At 44.7% G+C, this 15673-nt stretch overlaps 1 protein-coding gene across 1 annotated transcript; it reads left to right on the forward strand.

The window, feature by feature from the left end:
• The first annotated feature begins 273 nt into the window (after positions 1-273).
• LOC139473491 (uncharacterized) lies at positions 274-15120 on the forward strand. The gene is made up of 4 exons (XM_071256109.1): positions 274-842; positions 4235-4413; positions 6694-6778; positions 14924-15120. Exons 1-4 carry the CDS (start codon positions 362-364, stop codon positions 15118-15120), a joined length of 942 nt encoding a protein of 313 aa, XP_071112210.1. The 5' UTR covers positions 274-361.
• The last annotated feature ends 553 nt before the right edge of the window (positions 15121-15673 follow it).

The raw sequence follows: 15673 nt of genomic DNA on the forward strand, positions 1-15673 counted from the left end.
ACAAAGTATAGAGAGCTCCGCGAACGGGATATCGCTGTGAGGAGCTTGGTATGGCCCATTTGGGACCCCGATTATGGCATGTCGCAGATTCGCAATTAACTTTATGAAAGTCCTACTGCATATATTTCACGTAAACCAATTTGCTCCCTAGTTTAAATATTTCGAAATACCAATGTAAATATATCCGTGAATATCTATTATACTACATCAGAAAATTATTACACTTTTATGACAACTCGTTATTCAATATATATCCGGTTAACTTGGCCTGATTTGAGCAAAGGTGCTAAGTTTGTGTAACAGGCTAGTTTGTGGTTACCTGGATAATTATATTCCTTATGTACCTTGCTTTGTCAGTACCATGATAATGATACACAGATCATGTGCTGCGCTTTCGAATGTGATGAGGACAAATACAGTGAGAGCAGTGAAATGTTCTCAATGTCAAATCATTGTGTCTTGTGCATCACTGTCCTCAATGACACGGACTCCATGTTACTATGGCGTCCACTGCTGCCCTCAGTCTGTCTTGTCACAACCTATCAGTTGTCAGAAGAAGTCGTACTGTAGCAAAAGCTTCGATTTTAAAAATGACCAAGAACTGAAATCACTTTTAGATGAAATAAGAACTGACTTCAAACGTGAGAAGAAATCTCCAGCAAACAGTGATAAACCAACCGAACACACAGAACCTATTTCACAAAATGAAGATGACAAGAAAGACACATCTTCATTGACTGATGATCTGAAATATGATTCTGTGCAGCCTGAAATAGAAGACGTAGAGCAATTTGAGCGACAAGAAATTGAACCAGCATGGGTCTCACCAATTGGGTTAAAACGTTAGTTCATATTATATTGACCCTTTCCTTTTGACCATGCAATTTAGGGCTAGGATGGGTGACTCGGGTACCAGGGTCGGGTGGGTTCTGAGTAGGACCAAGGCACCCACAGGACTACCCAAACCTGTGGTTATAGTCACATGATATATTGTTTAATGAGGAAAACACCATGGTTACCTACAAGTTGCTAATGTTCGCATATCTTTCTGACTATACTCGCATTCTTCTGACTTTTATATGTTTTGAGTATAGATAAAGTTTCTGGGTTTGCATGACCAGAACGTTTTATATGGGAAAACAATTCCTAATCAGACAGTTTGTACCCAACTCTAGAAACCTAAAGCAGAAATCCTGGTAGCTAGGATCTGGTAATCATGGTAATAGGGGGTTGGTTACCTGGGTAGTCATTTTGGACTCATCCCTGCCCTAATGCTACTGATATATAATTGGAAATCACTCGCCATTTATACAGTTTTGCGTAAAAGTAAATTTAGTGGTATTTAAGTGTGTTATGTAGATCTATAATAAATACATATTGATGAAATGTTTCTCTATAAGAAAACATCATTTCTTTGTTGGTGTCACACCTTTGAGCAGGTGGATATAAATTATAACAGAGACCATATACAGATATGGTCTCTGATTATAAACATGTGCATGTGTGTATTTCCCTCAATTTCTAACATGCAGCTACTATTATTCACTACTCTTATTCACTTTTGCCATAAACAATTTGGGACTTCTTGAAATTGGACCAAATTCACTTTTTGTATGGCATGTTCACACTTTTCTTGATGATATAACTTTCAGTGTCGTAATACTTGGCTCCATAACTTCATATTGGTGGTAGACTGATGTAAAATCATGTTGTCAAAGGTCTCCCGATACACGACAGTATAAGTTGTGCAGTGAACACTAAACCATACCAGCAGACATCCTTGAATACAAATATCACACATCAACAGTAAACATGATAAAGTTCCTGGAAATACTTCTGTCAAGCCTGACTCTTTACCCATGCAGAGGCCATCTGCTCAAGTACTTAGTACATGTATTTATACACATGCACAAAAGTTAAGCACCACCCAACATATTTGTGAGCTGTTATTTTTGGCACTTAATGATGACTATTATAATGACATGTACGATTGTTATAAGCTGTATATGTAAACCTCATGTGATGCAAAAGTTGTCCCAAAGCAAGTTTATCTTGTGTTTCAAAAGAATATGAGCAGAAAGGAATTTTACCGAAGACCAGAAATTGAAGGATTAGAAAACATGGAATTGTTTTTTGTCATGTAACTGTCATGATATCAGCAGACCATATCAGGTGTCACATAGACACCCTAGGGAGTGCTGAGTCTATTGCAAGACAGAAACGTCAGTAATGTGTGTATGATCCACGGACGTTGACCACAGCTTCAACCCTACGCCTCATACTCATTACAAGTCGTTGAATGCTTCTCTGAGGCAAACGGATCCATTCTTCATGAAGTGCGGCTTCAAGTCCATCGAGATCCTTCTCAAGTTGGCCAAGTTCCATCGAACGGGCATGACACCATATTAGACGATTCCGCATGTGCCTCTCAGTCAGTCGAGGACGTTTTACTGGTCTTCTGGCATTATAACCAGCCGCTCTGAGGCGACGCCTTACGGTCATCGTCGAGAGTCTCTGATGGGTAATCCACTGCAGTCTTAAATCTGTTGGAGTGGCAAATGGATTTCGTCTGACTATCCTGAAGAGACGTCTATCCTCTCTGTTAGAGGCCTTTCTTGGCCTCCCAGATCTATAACACTGTGATGACGACCCATTTGTCTTGCAATGGCCCTGCATGACATGCCATCATTTTTCATGCCTATCACTTGCCATCTCTCAGCGTTCGTTAACTTTCTCCTCACCATGGCTGATTTTCAACCTCTATTGGAAGGGGAATCTCACACAGGAGCAAAATGCAACCACGTGTCTGAAAATTTGAATTTCACTATTTACAGGGTAGGGGAACTGCAGCAAAGCACGCTTTCCTTGCGGTATCTGGACAGATTTGGGTTCATGAAACTATGGAAGCCTAATTCAGTCATACATCATCATATTTCGTATGTCTGATTCCCACACGTGAAATCAAGAGACTATGATTCCATCACGCCATTTTAATCCTATTTATGTACATTAATCAGGCTTTATACCTAATCTTTTCTGTTGTGTAAACATTATCTTGTATAAACATTCTTCATCCACATGTATATGACCTTCCTACTTCACATTTCTGTACATCACTTGCTTGATAACGGTGTTAGTATTGACACCAAAACATTGCAGTCATTGTAATTAACAATTAAGATAAAGAAGCTGTATATTCATAGAACTCTATCCCAGATATCCCTTGTTCATCATTCGTTACTTCATAATGCCATTTATGGAAGTTATCTGAATTTATTGTTTTAATAATCCTGACTGATGGTCTGACTTTCAGCATGGTCAACATTGTGAATGTCAAGGACATGTTTTGTTAGGATGAGAAGTGAGTGAGTTTGGTTTTATGCCGCTTTTAGCAATATGAAGATGGGGGACACCAGAAATGGGCTTCACACATTGTACCCATGTAGGGAATCAAACCTGGGTCCTCTGTGTGATGAGCAAACGCTTTAACCACTAGGCTACCCGACCAGGATGTTGCATTCAGAACATGTCACATTACAACTTGCAAGTGTCTCGAGTGGTCACACAATGCTGTATTGAAGTCTTGTTTGCTCTCGAGGCAAGGGAGGTAACTGACTAAAACTCCAGTTTCCACCCTTCCCGAACAACGCTGTAATTATGGAGTTATATTTTGGCTGGGCGAACGAATCCATGTGCCATGCAGATTTCAGTTAATTGCAGGATAGGGAAAGCATAGGAGTCAACAGATGTTTCATGGTTTTAATCAAGGTGCTCAAGTGATTTGATGTTCTTTGCGAGGAAAGACCCTATTTTTTACAATAAAGATCTTGATTATTGATCAGATCATCTTTTTGTTGGAAGAAATGCAAGTGATAGGAGAGGTGGAATCTAATTGGTCATTAGGAGGGACATAGAAGGGGCATTACTCGTAACTAACACAGGTGGTGCAACTATTGAGCCTCAAAATTCTGGGCTTGTTCGGCAAGGATGGAAACTGGACTTATATTGTCATTTAACTCCCTTGCCTCAGGGAGATGCTTCAACTCTGTTCATTGTTTGAGCATGTGGTGCTATGAGGCTGGTGTAAAATCACTTGCACAAGTCACATGATTGATCTTTGTTTTAAGCAGTTACAGTGACACTGGCGTGAGGAACACATCCAAGGAGTATTAGATCATTGTGTTATGTATAAAGTTTATGAATGTTTATTTCCATGTTGTTATGTTTGTTCCAGGAGGTGTTAGTGGTGTGTTTGAAGTTGATGAACTTGTAACACTTCTGGAGAAGGAGAATGCTCGAGACATTGTTGTTATCAATATTCCACCCGAGGCACGGTTTGGAGACCAAATGGTAATTGTCAGTGCCGTTTCTCATCGCCACCTCCGAAGCATGTCAAGTCGCATCAAGTGGGTGGTAAGTAAAGTATACATTGTGTGGGCAACAACAAACTAATTACCTGTCTATCACAACTTTAGACTGATTTATTTGATATCACCCTTTATCAAAATATGCTATTATTAGTATTAATAGGATAAGACTTCCAAAACTACCTCCTTTGTCTTAACTGCTGTTTAAAAAGATTTACAAGAATGATAAAAGAAGTCCTGATCATCAGGGATCATGTTTATAGAACTCGAGTACATACTCTAATCGCTTAATCACATGATCTCCCATGATTCTAATTGTTGCTAATCATGTGATGGTAACCCAGTCTCTGTGCTGTCTCTATTAACAGTTTTGATTTTGACTTTATCCCACTAGTGTGCTTAGATTCCAGTTTCCGAACATACTCACTAACAATCCTACTATAATGTTCATTAATTGTAATCCCTGAAAAAGTTCAACACGGTTCACTTCAAAGAATACTTGCCTTCAAAAAGGAATACATGATCATGCAACTTTTTATGTACTGATATCAGGTTGGATTCATCACCATTGATCACTGAGCGCATTGGTTGATCAGTTATTTTTTTTTTGTAAACTATCAGTTTGCAACTCAATAAGTAAATATATTCTAAATGTAAACTATTACTACTTGTATTTGAAGGCAGGTGTCTAAGGAAGTGAATCATGTTGCATGTGTTGTTAGATCCCGATGCATGCACTTTGGTTTGGGGATGTATCATGTAACACTAGGACCAGCCTGTTGCTCTGTGTAGCGACAAGTCAACATCATAATCATTTCCAGGGCGTAGAATACAGCAGCAGCAGCTAATCGTGTGACAAAGGTGACACTATCCTATCCATTTCGTAGCAGAGTTTTCGCATCCTGTCTGCTCACACTTGACTCCCATGCTCTGTCAGTACCCACTTGGTATATTTGATGATTATTTTGACAGGAGCCATTTTTTCTTTTAGCATGTCCTTTGTCACAGGATCACTGTAGGAAGCAGAAGCTGCATTATTTCATTACTTGATGGCTGAAAGTGTCTCTATGACTGACTGACTCACTCAGAGTCAGAACGCACAGGGGGATAACAGAAAGTTTTGAGACTGGCACATCTAGGTTGTTGGTCTGCTACATGTAACCTATTCTAGTATTGACCTGTATTTGTGTACTCATCTTTCACAGTTTGGCATGCACCAGTCTAGTAACATGGTGATAATTCATTTTGACTGAGGCACCCTACTACTTAGCATTGCAATGGACAAAACGTAATGTAGAACTCGGTGGTTCAAGTGTTCGCTCATCATGACAAAGACCTGGGTTTGATTCCCCACATGGGTACAATGTGTGAACCCATTTCTGGTTTCCCCTGCTGTGATGGAATATTGCCAAAGAAGTGTGAAAACATAGTCACTCACCTACAAATATAGAACAGTCATCCAAGTGTTTACTCTTGACTGGTTGCATGTTGTTTATGGGGAGGCTGCTGCAATTAAATGTTGAGTAAAGGGATTTCAGTGGGGGAGAAAGAGTTTAGAAGATGACCCTGCCTCTGGTTGAGGCACCAAAAGCCCCCAGAAGGAAACATTGATGCCGTCCACAACCTGCTACTGTACAATGGTGCATTACACACCAAACAGTGTCGGTAATGCAGAGACCACAGGCTTCTTGTGACGGTCGATAGAAACAGTCCTTCATGAGCAATCCGTTCCTAGAATGCTTCGGATGAAATGATGACTGTAAGTCACTAGCTCTAGTAACCTTTTAACCAGATGTGATATCAACCCAGAAGATTTTCATGTTGGGCTAGTGATAGTGATAACACCTGGATCTCTCATTCTGATCCCGAGAGCAAACGAGAATCCATGGAGTGGAAACACTTTGTGTCTCCCCAAACCAGGAAGTTAAGAGCAACGGATCTACCAAAATAATTATGGTCATCTTCTTGTTGGCCAGTGAAGTCATAACACACATCAGTTAGTTACCACAGGGAACAATGAATGGTGAATATTCAGTTCACTTGCTGAAAAAAGTCTATCAAAGAGAAGCATTGCAATAGACTGTGGTCTTCTCCTCCATCAAGAGGCTGGTAATGTTAGTATCTTTGTCATTGGTGACCAGAGTTTGTGGAAAATGACATTTGATACTAATATTATTTGACAAAACACTGACATTTGAGAGGTCATGTCTGCTAGTTGTGATAAGCAAATTAAATCTGAGGATTAAATGGTTACAATGTGTGACCTGCCTTCTGATTTTGAGTGTTGTGCATGTTGTCTGAAATGTCTCCCCGTGTTTCCCTCCAGCACAAACAGAAGAAGGGGGCCAGGGATCTGCCCTTGAGAGTTGAAGGCTATGAGACAACTTCTGACTGGCATGCCATGGATCTAGGTCAGTATTCAAGGTCAATCACAAATTAAACATGTTCCAAGCCTTCATTTCTGACTTGTATTGAAAATCAGGTCACTTACTGATGGCTATATACACATGTCAACTTTCAATCATCACAGTCCATGAATGACACTGATGTCTTCTTCATCATGTTTATTGGAAATTGTCCTCATTGAGTACTCTTCATACATTGATTATTTCACTGAAATGTTGCTTTTATGTTTTGAATCTTTCATTAATACAAGAACTATTATTATAAAGATTAACATGATTATATACCATGTATGTTTAAAAATAATGTTTAAGGTGAAGTTTACACAACATACGAGTTCTCCATCGGATGACTATAAAACTGACGTTCATAAGCGTATGAATGGCACATTTTGACATTCATATATTTTTCACATGACTATTCTTGAAATGATGTAACCACTGACAGACTACTTCCACATTCCTGGAGATACACCTGGCAATCCCCTTGCACAAATAAATACTGAAGTTTCTTATGTTGGACCCTTTTGTCTTGAACTCAGCATTTTAGCATACATTGGGAATAGTCAGAGAGTTTGACAGCATGCCTGTGCTCGAATATTCTCGTAGTTGCTCATCCTAGTGCAAAACAACGAATGAATTCACTTCCAAACTATCGATTTGACCCATGTTTATTATCTCCTTTCAATGACCGGTCACAGGTTCATTAACAACCTCAGAAATCTCTTGCATCACATTGATTGTTTGGACGTCTTGTACTTGATGTAACCGCATTACGACGCACTGTCATTATGACCAACTCACTGAGGTAGTTCTTTACAGACCTTTCCTATCTAAAAGATGTTACTGTTGAGCAGTTTGAGCATACATGTATACATTGTATATGCTCATGTCACCTCTCCTTTTGAGGAACTATTCTGTTGCGTGCTGCAGCTGGTTGTTGTATGTCTGTCAGTGTAAGTTTTACCAAATCAAATAGTGCATACATCCTTCGAGGGTATAAAATACTGATTCAAATGTTTTGTGGAACTGACATTCACTTTGTGTGAGTTCATTGGAGTATGAAAGCTTCATAGAGTATGTAGCATAGCTGTTGGAAGTAAAACAATTATGATGATCATGTAATCTTTCCCAATGTTTACTCTCTGGCATACAGGACTTATGTCTGTCCACAGTCTACACAGTTTTGTAATCATTTTGGTACATATGCATATGTAACACTGCACATGATGACTCACCTGACTGAAAGTTGTCGCCTGTTTGTCCATCGTCAGTCCGACGGAACATTATCTCATAAACCACTGGCCCAATGAAACTGATAATTATCAAACGCTGATAAATGTTTCTTCACAAAAGCTTACATTGAGACCTTTATTTGACCTTTGTGTTTTGACCATGGTCCAAAATTTTCTGAAAAGGCATTTCCCCACATTCTAAACATTTCCACAGAAACCACTTCACATGTTTGTCCCCCTCAAAATGTTTCTGCTCAAAATGTACTGTAATGCTCTTTTATTACCTCTTCTCTGTAATTGCCAGACTGAAGAAGCTGAACTCTGACGTGAATAGTTCTTCTAATGATGATGTCCTCTTTTGTTTAAATCATTATGATTTTTCAGTGTTTTTTGTAAAACAATTGAAAAAACAATTTATAGTATCAGCATGATTTGAAAAAAATATTCTCTTCAGAAGGTTAATGAAGCTGTTAATGTGACTTTTGTGCATTGCAACAATGTTCTGCAGTAATACATTCTTTCTTGAAGATTTTAAATCATTGTGGATAGTTAGTTACTTGTTTCACAGAAAATGTAGGTTAGATCGCTGGCTTTGTGTATTGGCGATTTGGTGCCACACTCTGAGAGTGTGGATTCGAATCCCGGATGGGACTCAACCCCGGATGGGACTCAACCCAAAGAAGTACTAGTACAAATATATACTATGCTAAGGAAGTATAATCCCAAATATGACAATGGTTACATGTCTGTCTTTGTTGTCCATGTTGACATGTTAGATTGTTGACTACATATCCAGGTGCTGTGGCACTGTTTATTTTGAATATTTTTTAACTTATCCTGCATTACTCCGTATTGCATTTACTGCTGTCTTTGACAGAGTGACGAACTGTGTGAGATCCAGCTGCTGAAGAAAGTTGTCCCAACCAGCTCAGGAGGCAGCGCCCTCTCACAGTCGGCACGTGACCCGGAAGTCATGACGTCACACAAAAACACATAACTGCTTTGTCACCTCCACGGACGGACGTACTGTGTATCCCTTGTGGAAATTAAAGCTTATTATTTGTTTTTTATATTTTGCGTGTTTCTACATTCATTATATGCTGCTACATTGTTACCTGTTATGGGCCGTGACCTTAGGGTCTTCCCATTCGTAAATTGTAACGTTTATCGCTCGTCTGTGGCTCACGTCACAGTAATTTACGGGCGCAATGTTGTTCCCGCCATTTTGTTTTCTTTCCCGCCATTTTGGCCATTCACCACGTGGCCACGTAATGTCGTGTTCTGCGTTTTGAATTCTCTCTTTGGCTTGGGTAATACATTACATTTATGTATGTTGTTTTGGTGTGCTTAAAGCCTTGCCTTTTCGCTACCTCTCAGCGTAATTGTTTCTTCTCATAAACTTCAATATAATACGAAGTTTTTGAGTTACATTATGTCTCCCGTACTCTGTGGTTTTGCCACATGGTTACGTGTTTGCACATGGTTATGTGTTTGCTTAAAGCTATGCTTTTTCGCTACCTTTTAGCGTCATTGTTTGATCTCATAAACTTCATTGAAATACAAAGTTTCTGAATCACATTATGCTTCCCATACTTTGTGATTGGCCACATGGTTATGTGTTTGCTTAAAGCTATGCTTTTTCGCTACCTTTTAGCGTCATTGTTTGATCTCATAAACTTCATTGAAATACAAAGTTTCTGAATCACATTATGCTTCCCGCACTTTGTGGCTTTGCCACATAGTTATGTTTTGCTTAAATTCCAGATTTTCTGCCTCGCTGCACTTGTTGCCGCGGGAACAAATCTGGTCGGGGCCGCCCCTTTCTGCCGTGATTGTACGACGCCCTGTACTTTCACAAGGCAGTGCCGATGTTGCAGTCATTCGTCGCTGTGATCCTTCAGCTCATGCGAGTATCCAGGACACACCTCGCTCAACGTGCTCGTCGACCCCCACCTACGTTGACGGCAGCAGCGCTCAGCGGAGCTTCGCAAGTGCTCCCAGCACCAACGGCGGCTCCCAACGTAGAGTCTGCCTCCCATGGCACGACATACGACCGTTCACGGTCTCCTACTCCACCGGCGGCTCCAGCGCTCCCAACGTAGAGTCTGCCTCCCCTGGCACGACATACGACCGTTCACGGTCTCCATCACCACCACATCAACGCTGATGTCTCCGGCGCCCCCGGCGCCTGTGATGTCCCTGCGCTCCCTGCGCTCCCGGCGCTCCCGGCGCTCCCGGCGCCTCCGATGTCCCGGCGCCTCGTGCGCTCCCGGCGCCTCTGATGTCTCGGCGCCTCGTGCGCTCCCGGCGCTCCCGGCGCTCCCTCCGGCGCCTCCGATGTCCCGGCGCTCCCGGCGCTCCCGGCGCCTCTGATGTCTCGGCGCCTCGTGCGCTCCCGGCGCCTCCGGCGCCTCTGATGTCTCGGCGCCTCGTGCGCTCCCGGCGCCTCCGATGTCTCGGCGCCTCTGGCGCCTCTGATGTCCCGGCGCTCCCGGGCTCCCGGCGCCTCCGGCGCCTCTGATGTCTCGGCGCCTCGTGCGCTCCCGGCGCCTCTGATGTCTCGGCGCCTCGTGCATTCCCGGCGCCTCTGATGTCTCTGATCTCCGCGCTCCGGCGCCTCCGCATCCTCTGATGTCTTCGGCGCTCCCGGCGCCTCTAAGGTCTTTGATCTCATGATCTTCGACGCCTCTAATGTCTCTGGCGCCTCTGACTACTCCGGCGCCTCAAGAGTTACGGAAGAAGCGCCTATGATATATCCGGCGCCTAAGATGACCTCCGGCGCCCAGATCAACAAGCTTTATCAAGCTCAGATCAACGAGCCGACTATCCGATCTTCTACTGCGGCTTAAGGGGCACCATCGGCAATCGCCTCCCCGGCGCCCCTGCCCTCTTCTCTTGCTGCCCTCTTCTCTTGCTGCCGTCTCATAACTCGTCACACGGAGAAGCATGGTGAAACAACTGTCGCCGCTCCTGTCGCTACTCTCCCGTCGGTCTTCGGGATCGTGACTATCGTTCTACTTCCTGGGTGGAATCTTTTCAACCAATAGACAGTTGGTCTGATTCAACTTGCCCACTGAGACGTTATCCATAATCCCGTCGTTTAAAGCGCTATGATTCCGGAGAGATGACCTGCGGGTTTCCATCGAAACAGAGCGTCATGTGAACAGCGTCTGTATCAGATTCGACGACGACATCCACTTACAAAGAGTTTACTTCGTCGACATCGCCGACACCAACGCTGTTCTACCCTACCCTAGCGCCAGCGTTCCTGAAAGAGACTCTTCCTCGGCGCTCACCGGGTTTTCCACGACGCCCATGGGGTTCCGTGTTTTATCGCAAAACTCGGGTACACCACTTGATCGTCTCTCACGCAGTTCATTGAGGATTGTCTGTGTGTGGAGTTTGCACCTCAGTTCCGACTCCAAGGCGGTTTTCTCGGCTACTGCGCAGTGTGATTTACATGTCACGTGTCAAGTACTCGGACTGTCAACAACTCCGACCGGAATTAGGTCAACTTACCATGGCAAGGGGTGCCATGTATTTCTACAGATTGGTTTCCATGTCTACCTGTACGCTTGGTGCTACCACTCAACCAGGCGCCTGTCGCAGTCCATCCATGCACGGATGTTGGAAACAATAGACCTCCTCTACCAACACGGCTGTCACGAGGAACCTTGTTTCATCAACCCTTCGCTGTAAGAACGATAGCGCCTATAGGCCTTCAAGGGATGGAAAAGATCGCCTTCCTTCGTCCGGTTTGATCTTTTCGACTACGACACCTTCCTATCTTCCGCCTTGACTACCGGACACAGTGTCGATTTGATACTTAAAGTCCCTCGGCCGTCCCACTGACCCCTGTTGCATACCTGCCTCGTATCGTGTTGTCGTCCTCCATCGTCACCTCGATATAAGAACAGGAGTACTTATACGCCGCTTCAGGGATGAAAACGATCTCATTACTTCGTGCAATGGCCATATTGCCTCGACTTCCTACTACCCGGTTACGTCGATGCCCCGGCGGTCGATTGTGAAGCTGGTTTACTTCGTCTACTTGAGGTTGGCTCGCAGGCGATCACACCTTTTTCCGAATCGTACCGACGGTACGCAATCGCAGACCCCTGTTGCTGACTACCTCCCCTGCCACCTTGTCAGTGGCTAGTGGCCCACACCAGCCCACATTGTGACCACCTGTGATCCAGAGATCAACACCATTGGCACAGCAACAGCCTCGAGATAAAGGCTTATCCAGGACGTCGCTTGCTGACAGTGCTTTCTCGGTCACGCCCTGTTGATCGTGTCCACTGACGACGTCACCGTAGTGTGGTGTTTGCGGACCCAGAGTACTCGCCCCTCTCCCGGCGCTACAAACTCGACCGGCGCCCCCGAGAATCACCATCTTCGGCGTTCCAGGCGCCTCAAGCTCTCCGACGCCTCACGCTCTCCGGCGCCTCGGGCCAGAATATGTCAAACGGTCGACACCCCAACCCTAGATCTGTTTGCCTCATATCTGAATGTGGCCAGCTGTCGTCTTCCATTCCACCTGTGCCGGATACGACCGCTGTGGCAGTCGAAGCCTTCCATCGTTCCTGAGAAGGATTACGCGTGTACGCTTTTCCGACTCCGGTTCTCCCTCCCATGGTTCTTCAGAGATCCAGGCCACTCGACCCCTGCCATTGACTTTGGTCTCGCCTTATTGGTCAGCCAGAAGTTGGGTTATCGTCCTCCGAAACATACCCAGAGACAACCCCTGGAACTTCCGGTGTGGTCCAACCTTCTGCTCCATCCACACGGTCTGTTGCCACACCCTCATACCCGCATGTTATCGTCTGCACGCCTGACACACCTGCAGAAAGCCAAGGGCTATTCGGCTTGAGCGACCAAGGCTATTGCTTCAGCCCACCGTCCATCTACAGGGGGACTGTATGCTGATAAATGATGCTTGTTCCAGGCATTTTGTTCTGACAAACACCAGGATCCGATGACAGCGTCACCGCAGATCCTGGATCAGTTCCTTCTGTACTTGCGTAGCACCCGTCGGTTGAAGGGCTTACCACCCCCACACACCTGGTCGCCATCTACTCCGTTCTGGCCATCCCGGACGATCGGAGAAAGACGAAAATTCCCGACCTACGGGCCTGGCTGCGCTCGTTCAGTCTTGAAGACCTGAAGGCCAAGTTCGGACCGCCTGCGTTGGATCTGAATGTGGTCTTCAACGCCCTTCGAACCACTCCCCTCGTCTTCCTTCTACGACCTTAAGTAGAAGACCGGTGTTTCTACTGGTTTTGACTACTGCCGCTCGAGTCCATGTACAGCACGCCCTCGACGTCTCCCGTGCCCGGTTCGAATGCGGTACCCAGGGCGCCGTTCATCATGGACCGTACTGGGACGTCAGCGTAAAGACTCAACTCCCAGGACAGCCTGATAGATCATTCCTTGTCCCCTCCCCCCTCGTCCAGTGTGGGTGCCGAGGATGAGGATGAGCGTCATTATGCCCAGTAAGGGCACTGAAGGTTATTCTACGATCTAAAGACTGCCGCAAGTCTAGGAAACACCTTTTTCTGCCGGTCTCCCCTTCGTCGCAGTCGTTGGTCAGCCGGAATACTTTTCCCTGTGGCTCCGGACGGTCATCCTTAAAGCTTATGAGCCGCCGGATTGGACCCTCCCCCCAAAGGCTATCACCTGAAATAAAATGAGATCAGGGCGATCGTATTTACACTGGTTCTTCACGGTATACTGTTCCATCCAGTCGTTCAGGGAAGCCTGTTCGTGGCGATCGGACACCGCCTTCACCAACCACTACTTCCGTGATGTAGCCTTGAAAGTTGTCGCCGGCGTTCACATTTTTGGTCCCTGGTTGTAGCCCAACAGGTCATCTATCTCCGACGCCACTGATTCTCCGATACCCTGAGCGGGGCCCGTCGACCTCTCTGGTGTTTATCACCCCAGACGAGACGGATCTCTTGCGTTCCGCATTCGCTCTTAGCTCAGTTTTAGTTTTGGGTTACCCGACTCATTCTATTGCTGTCACCTATCCGGGTTTTACTTTTTGCATCAACTCTCGTTTCCTGACGACAGGAATGGTAGTAGATGTGGACACCGGCGCCGACGCCAACGCCGCTGCTTCTCTGATACCTGAGCGGTGCCCGTCGACCTCACCGGTGTTCCTTGCCTCCAGCCTCGAGGGCTATCCTGCGTTTCGCATTCGCTCTTGGGATTGGTCGTAGATTTTGCCGCCGACGCCGCTGATTCTTCGATTCCCCGAGCGGGGCCCGTCGAACTCTCTGGTGTTTATCGCCTCAGATTAGAGGGCTCTACTGCGTTTCGCTTTCGCTCTTCGGTAAGTTATATATTTTGGCAACACGCCTCATTGTATTTCGGTTACCTATTCGGGCGTTTCGTTTTTGCATCGACTCTTGTTTCCTGAAGACAGGAATGGTCGTAGATGTTCCGGTCATCACTTGTATGCGGTGCGGATTCATCGGACCTTGACGAGGGTTTAATATGGTTCACATCTGCAGGTATGCCCACCGGCCATGCCGTCTGATAAAGATGCAATACGGAGTAATGCAGGATAAGTTAAAAAATTTAGTAAAATCTAAATATTTTTTACATTTGTATACTTATCCTGCATTACGAAGTCTAAGTGCCCTCCCTTTCGCTACGCTACCTCCCCACGAAGTTTCAGATGTTATGTTTAAAGCAGTTATGTGTTTTTGTGTGACGTCATGACTTCCGGGTCACGTGCCGACTGTGAGAGGGCGCTGCCTCCTGAGCTGGTTGGGACAACTTTCTTCAGCAGCTGGATCTCACACAGTTCGTCACTCTGTCAAAGACAGCAGTAAATGCAATACGGAGTAATGCAGGATAAGTATACAAATGTAAAAAATATTTAGATTTTACTAAATGTTTCATGTTTCAGGGAACATTATTGTGCACATATTCATGCCTGAGACTAGAGAACATTATGACCTTGAGACTCTGTGGACCAACTGGGGGGAACCAGGTCAAGTTCACCCGGAAGAGGACCCTTACACCATTGACCCTGAGGAGGAATTCTGGCAAAGTCTGGAGCCTCCATCAAGACCGGAATCAATGGAGAGTAAAGAGTGGAAATAAAAGTCTTTGTGTGATTAAATTTGTTTTCCTACATTCTTTTTTTTCCAACTCAAAAGCTGTTATTTAAGGCACTGCCATAGTTGTTTCCTTTAGTTTAGTACAGAAATCCCGAAAAATATAAACTAGTGTTCCTTGAAACATATCCTGATTCATGAAGTAACTTGACCATCAAATGAAGATTTTTGTTTGAAGAGTGACCGAGGGAGTTTGTTTCAAAGATGCTTCGAACAATATTTTAGTTGTATCACATGTTATGAGTGATTTTACTGTTTACCATTTGTATTCATAATCAGGCAAATCTTGTCTTATCAACAGTCATCAGACACTGGCACTAAGGGCTGCCTATCTGCATAGTGAAAAGGGGGGCAACTCTGCTACTTTGTTAACAAGGGTCACTCAAATACATTTGTTTTTGATGATTTCACATCCCGTGAGAGTTGCAGAGTAGATTGTGTCCCCTGTGCTACATGCTTGCTGAGCCAAGTAACCTGAGGGTGGTATGCATTTCATCATATCCCAATTGTGTTGCTTGATGCTCATGCTATCACTCACT

The sequence above is a fragment of the Haliotis cracherodii genome, unplaced genomic scaffold, assembly GCF_022045235.1.
Source record: "Haliotis cracherodii isolate W230 unplaced genomic scaffold, xgHalCrac1.p SCAF_29, whole genome shotgun sequence".
Classification (NCBI taxonomy): domain Eukaryota; kingdom Metazoa; phylum Mollusca; class Gastropoda; order Lepetellida; family Haliotidae; genus Haliotis; species Haliotis cracherodii.

What these genes read in the sequence shown, in the direction of transcription:
- LOC139473491 (XM_071256109.1), top strand. Translation starts at nt 362, where the DNA reads ATGATAATGATACACAGATCATGTGCTGCGCTTTCGAATGTGATGAGG. An exon ending in CTCACCAATTGGGTTAAAAC is followed by an intron (nt 843 to 4,234) that starts GTTAGTTCATAT and finishes TGTTTGTTCCAG; the next exon opens with GAGGTGTTAGTGGTGTGTTT. An exon ending in CAAGTCGCATCAAGTGGGTG is followed by an intron (nt 4,414 to 6,693) that starts GTAAGTAAAGTA and finishes GTTTCCCTCCAG; the next exon opens with CACAAACAGAAGAAGGGGGC.